Below are 6428 nucleotides of genomic sequence, written 5' to 3'. Positions count from 1 at the left end.
AACTTTGTTCCAGGTTGGCTGGTAAACCAAACTAAACAAATATATATTAGTAAACAAATATATTGTTTCCAATGTCATTATTTCAAAGAAAACTAAATAAACCATCTGACTTGGCACTGCAACTCACTGTTTGGCAAACTCTGCCACCAAGATATATATATAGAGCGTATCAAAATGCTGCTTGTCCATTATTGGTCAACACTCGAAATAATTGTATGAAGTTTCCTCATTTATCAAAAATTTGATGTATAGAAGCTTAATTATAAGACAATGTTACCACCCAGTTCGGCACAGAAAGAAATTTCATTTTAGATGGAACTTTTTGCTGACTGAATCATAGCTTGGTACTTTTGTGACTGCAACACAAAATTGAAAAATCAAAAAGGTTATCAATCACCAAAAGGGAACTTATGAATCATAAACAGAGATCTTGTTAAGCTGGTAAATACCATCTCCATATGATGCCAATGTAAGAGGGGAAGATAAAAGCTTTTGAGCAGTTGAAGCAATATCCTCCGAAGAAACCTCATCCACAGCCTCCAAGAACTCCCTCAATTTCCTGAGGAACAAGAAAAAATAATTCTGTGATGATAATACCAAAAACAGGACTTCTACCAAGTGATTTGTGCAAAGATGTTAACATAAGAGCAGGAAATGGTATTGACACACCTAGGAGTTCTATGTGAAAATGTACGTGTGTGAGAGGGAGAAGAGCACTGACACCGATGGTGAGTACTTAATTTAGCAAAAGCCAGAAGGCCCAGAACAAGTCAACTTGTGTAATAAATTGGGGCTTTGTACCTTATTTTACCAGTACCAATCATGCAGTACATTCGTATAATGAGTGAATAGCACAATATGCTCGTAAAACATTAACTGACAATTCATTTTCATCAGAGGAAATAAATAACAAACAAAGTCCACATTAGCACTGAAAAATTACTAAAGCTTTGTTCACATGTGGACCTGTAAACAAACTAAAATGCCAAGAACATGCAGAAAACAAGCAAAGAAACAGAAGATCCTTTTTGGTTCCACATTAGCAGATTAAAAGGAAAAAAAAAATGTTGAAGTTCAACACAAATATATACAGGCATGAGAAAGGCCATACCATTCACCGTTTGTCAGAATTTGTCTCCCAATATCATCTACAACAACCATCTAGAGAATGCAAGTCGAAAGTAAGCAACTTACATTAAAAAAAATCCTGATGCCAAAATATTTAGATGCTAAAAGTATACATTAAATATGAATTTATTGGTACAAAAATACACTAATTGTTTTCATACTCTGGATTCCAGACTCATTAGAATGGCAGACTTCGTTGACTGTTTAGCACGATCTAGCTGTACCAGGTCAACTGTGGATAAGAGAAAAGAACATGTCAGCAACAGGTTTCCAATTTCCAAGTAAACCAGGGTGATTAAGAATCAAAGCAAGCCAAGATAACCTTCTCCAGGTGTTGCAACCGTAATTAGCTCATTAGCTGCTATATCAATGGCTTTTGCAACAAAATGTGAACCCTGAAATCCAGAGACAGCTCCCAATATCACTTTCACATAATCTAGAAACTAAATTTTCCTCATCCACATTTTCGCAAAATAGAAAGTTGTTTCTTACAGTGGTAGCTTGGATGCCAAAAATACCAGTATTGTTGTAGATGCTATTGAATGCTGAAATTGACTGTAATTCTGGATGTTGATTCAACACACGAAAATCTGCTCATCACAACAGCACATATGTTCAGATGCCAAGGTTTTTTGCAGTAAGTAAATTGCTATTTGTGTCTTTTGTATGACTTACATAGACGTGAGTTCATCCCTTTTCCAGGGCCACCGGCTGAAAAAGATCCACCTCCTCCCATTAGCATCTACAATAAGTTGGATTCATTATTGCTTCCCAATTTTCTATCCCATCAAAGAGCACAGAGTGAAAATTTTAAAGGCATCTACAATAAATAAAATACAATGGAACACTTGCAAGCATGGAAAGAGACGTATTATAGCCTCATTGGGGGAGGGGGGAGCACAAGGAGCCATAGCACAATATAGACCTGGAGAACATTCAAAATCATTGCATCCTTCTTCTTAAGCCAGCCACCAGGAAGTTCAAATGCAAGAGCAAAATGAGTTTCCTGTCATGCAAGTGGAAAATCAAACTTATAAGTTACTGGATGAACAAGAAATAGAGCATAGAAAAATTAGATTAAGCATATATGATACACACCCCTGAATCACCTTGACAACGGTAATCACCTCCAGTATACACAGATTTTGGCTCCTTGGCAAGAGGGACACTGAGGAGATCAGACAAAAGTGGTTCTGCAATTTTTAGAAGTTCTTCATGTTCAACACCATAAGCTGCAAGTACCATCCGAGGAGCAGTATAATTTTCCTGAAACATTGTAAAATCTCAGTTTATTAGGAAGATCGACTAGGCAACAAATAACTAACAAACATAAGAGGATACAACTAACAATATGCATTAAAAGTATGAAACTTACCGCAACAAATTCCTCCAGAAATTTACTGTTCAGCCTACTAATTGAACGTTCCTGTGCTACAAGTGGATTTTCCAAGCCACCCTTGAAACCAACAGAGTGAACTGCTTCCAAAACCAGGGCTTCAGGGTTTCTGGAGGCTTTTCTAATATCATCTTTCACGTTTTGAAGCTGTAGAAGATGGCACGCAATACCAACATTACCCACAAACTTGGTATGCCATGTAGATTATAAGCAGACAAACAGCAAGAATCTGAGAATTTACCTCCTCGTTGAGCTCCCAATCCAGGAAAACAGGGTTCCGAACACAGTCAATTAGTAGCTCTAGCATTACAGGAACATTAGTCTTCAGAGCACTAGAGGTGTAAGCCATCTGCTCCCTAGAAGCTGAGGCTTGAACGTTGCCACCAACTGCCTCCACCTCCCGCACAATACGCAAATGGCTCCGGTTTCTTGTGCTCTTAAAGGCCATACGCTCCAGCAGGTGTGAGGCCCCAGATGATTCCGGAGTCTCATAGACCGAACCACAGTTAATATATAAACCAATTGAAGCTGCCGGCTTCTGGTCGACCACCAGAACCCAACAGTAATCAAGTTAAATTCTTTATTCCCCTTTACAGGGTAAAACACAAATAGAAAAGAAGCTCCAAAAATAAGCACTTCCATGGACGCCCATGTCCATACCTCTGAATTTAGAGACGCTATTTTGACACCATTTGGGAGAGTTGTAATCTGGGGATTCCCTGGTTGAACATAGTCAGGCAATGCAGGTGGGAGGTTAATGCCTGCAAGTGGGAAGTCTAGAGGAGGCATAGACCTGGACCGCCCCCTAGTCAGCCAGCCAAGCAGACCTCCCAAAGTAGACGTGGAAGGCTTCGTGGTCGTGGCAACCTCACCCAAACTTGAAAATCTGGCCAGTGACGCCAGTCCCCCATTGAATGTACGGCCCTGATCTCCCCGTTTGAAATCATAGCATAACAACGTTACATTCTATCAGACTACTACTATCACACTCATATGAGTATCATCTATTTTATATAGGACTACAAGGCTGAACCTCAATTTCAACAAAACGTGCATTACGCTCAAAGAATTGAACTTCATAGTATTGTAGCGAATTTAATTTTACAATTTTAGCGTGACATGCTTTGAGTCTTTTATTCCTGAATTTTCTCAGCATCCAAGCAACCGTTAAATTTACGCATTATTAAGAAAAACAGACTAAATCATCAAAATCAGAACGTAATCAGCATATATTCAACGATCAATATCGCACACGATCGAAGTGAACTATTGAGGACGTAACCAAAATTAAGATTTTTCAGGGACAGAGCGAAGTTACTGACCTTGAGAGCCCTGAGGCGTGAAGCTGCGGCTTTGTACATGGCGATGGATGCTGATTGATCACTATCGAATCCTAGACTGTACGGACTTGCTGTCTGTGTGAAATTTGGGCGAAGGTGGAAGACGAGTGGAGGAGACTCGCTCTCAGAGACTGGTTGGCGCGTGGTGTGCCACTATCGCCTTTTCCGGAGGTAGACACGTGTGGAGTTTTCTAGAGGGAGAAATCTGGGCCGTAGATTTGACGAGAGGATTCTAATTGGTTCTTTGCATCGATCGACAGAGTGGTGCCAACTCAGCACTCGTCTATGTCTCTATGAGCGTGGCTTGCTCTTCAAGTTTGCACGAGTTTTGGGTTTGGTTGGGCTTACTTTTTGTTTTTTTGGAGTCTTGATTGGTTGGGCTTACTAAACTGTAAACTGGATCTAATATCGCATGGGTCAAAGAGAAAACATATAACAGCTATGGAGACCACTCTTACTTGCTGAGTTGATCACTTAATATATTTTATCTAATTTTTTATTTATTTTACATTTTATTGCAAAAATATGATGAAATCACCCAGATTCATTCGGTGGTTATCTACCGAAACATCCACCAATGTTCAGCAGATAAGTGTCGAATAAATACAAATATTTCGGTAAATAACTGTCAAATGTCTTTTTCATTTACATTCGGTAGTTATCCACCGAATAATCCACCAATGTTCAGCAGATAACTGTCGAATAGCCATAAATATTTCAGTAGATAACTGTCGAATGATCCGACGAACAAAATTGAAATTTTTTGGGGTAAAATTGAAATTTTGAAATAGGGTAGTCAACTCAATAATTTAAGGTGGTCGGAATAGCACCGGCCTTTCTTTTGTTATTTTTTTCTTCTTGTGTAACAAGTAAAATCGCCAAATCCACTCTCATATTCAATACAAGATTTTAGGATATATGTATTACAAAAATTTAAATATTTTTATGTATTTAAGAATTTAAATTTAAGATGTTTGATTTAACATTCGTTCTACAATTAATGATGGATAAATATTGACCACATTAAATTAATTTGGCTCCCGTTGAATTTGATTTAAGATGCAACTTTTTTTCTACTTTTCTCAATTTTTTTCCTTAAAAGAGAGGGCTAAAAGATGCATTTTATAAAGAGTTAATTACACTTACACCCCCTGAAGTTTATCGTCTTTTCACATACACCTCCTGAGGTTTTAAAACTATTGCATATAACCCCCTATAAGAGACAAAAATAAATAAATAAAAAAGAAAATATTTGTATTCAAGTTGGACCTTACACCTTGAGTAATCTTATTAGGCTATTTAGTCCCTTAGCATGCTTTTTCGCATAATTTTTTATCATTTTTTGTCTCACTATAAAGGGTTATATACAACAATTTTGAAACCTCAGAGAGTGTATGTGTAATTCTTGAAACCCCAAAAGGTATATGTGAAAAGACGATAAACCTCAGGGAGTGTAAGTGTAATTAAACTCTTTTATAAATTGAGAGACATGAGGTCTTGCAAAAGACAAATTTCTAACTTCTTCACTGTCTACAAGTCTACAACTCACTTTGTTCAGGTTTATTTATTTTGCTATAGTAGCCTAATCATTGTGAGTGTAAAGAGTTCTATGGCATTTGAACTAAAAAGCTTCTAAATTTAATTAGGCTAATTAAGAAATACCAGGCCTTCCTCCACTCAAACCATGTTGCAATTTGTCCATATTGGGAACCTTGGTTATAATCTTGGTCCCATTTCAACCAATCAATTATAGCAACCTAAGCATCCAAGAATTTGAATAGATTCTTTTAACTAGCAACTCATGATGATGATGATGCTAATATATATTGAGACATTGATTCTTGCTCAAATGATTCTGTTTAGATATTGACCTGCCTCCTCCCATCCTTTTTTTTTTTTTGGGTAATATTGAAAATTCTTTGGAATATTACCAATAACACTTTAACGAAAAATTATAGGGTATAACCGATATACCGCTACGTGGTATAACCAATCCAACGTGTAAGAGTATTATTGGACGATATGTTTATAGTAGTAAGGTATAGTATTAATAATATCCACTCATATTATAACACATAGACTGGTTATACCACGTGTCAATATATCGGTTATACAGAATAATTTCTCTACCTTAACATGTCAAAATCATTAAAGGTATGGCAATTATGGAAGTACAAAATGCTCATTATTCCTCTGGTAATAACAAGTTACCACTGGATTAAGAATTTGTACGCAGAAGTGGCCAAAAAAAAAAAATTTGTATGCAGAGAATGTCCATGAAATGCTTGAAATGGATGGGAATATTATCATTCTTTGTGCAAGGACATAGGGATAAGTAGTAGTGTAGTATTAGTGGAAGTCATAGTTGCTTTCCCATTCGGCCATTAGGGTGACCTTTTTGTTCATATTTTAAGTTTAGTTGATAACATAAATATAAAATAGAATGTATAGTTTGACAGAAAAGAAGGGGGGGGGGGGGAACAAATTATGCTTACCCATTGATATAGTTTACTGCATATTAGAACTACCATCCCTTTATTCCTACTTGTCCTGCAGGATGCTAT

The 6428-nt window shown here is 37.1% G+C and overlaps 1 protein-coding gene across 2 annotated transcripts; it reads right to left on the bottom strand.

Annotated features, from left to right (window-relative positions):
• Positions 1 to 4079, bottom strand: LOC147285352 (mitochondrial-processing peptidase subunit alpha-like). 2 transcript variants are annotated; one of them, XM_086243539.1, is made up of 13 exons: positions 3847 to 4079; positions 3185 to 3448; positions 2766 to 3059; positions 2504 to 2671; positions 2227 to 2394; positions 2054 to 2134; positions 1804 to 1870; positions 1621 to 1718; positions 1451 to 1523; positions 1290 to 1360; positions 1112 to 1161; positions 450 to 559; positions 1 to 356 (listed from the first exon to the last, which is right to left on the bottom strand). In XM_086243539.1, the coding sequence occupies exons 1-13, from the start codon at positions 3883 to 3885 to the stop codon at positions 304 to 306; spliced, it is 1536 nt and encodes a 511-aa protein (XP_086099665.1). In that variant the 5' UTR covers positions 3886 to 4079; the 3' UTR covers positions 1 to 303. The 2 variants fall into 2 exon arrangements, with proteins under 2 accessions (XP_086099665.1, XP_086099664.1); XM_086243538.1 differs by having other exon boundaries at positions 2766 to 3062; positions 3847 to 4077.
• Between the last annotated feature and the right edge of the window lie 2349 nt (positions 4080 to 6428).

Source organism: Dryas octopetala, chromosome 5, assembly GCF_963921425.1.
Source record: "Dryas octopetala chromosome 5, drDryOcto1.1, whole genome shotgun sequence".
Lineage (NCBI taxonomy): Eukaryota > Viridiplantae > Streptophyta > Magnoliopsida > Rosales > Rosaceae > Dryas > Dryas octopetala.
This window is presented reverse-complemented; position numbering and strand designations above follow the sequence as displayed.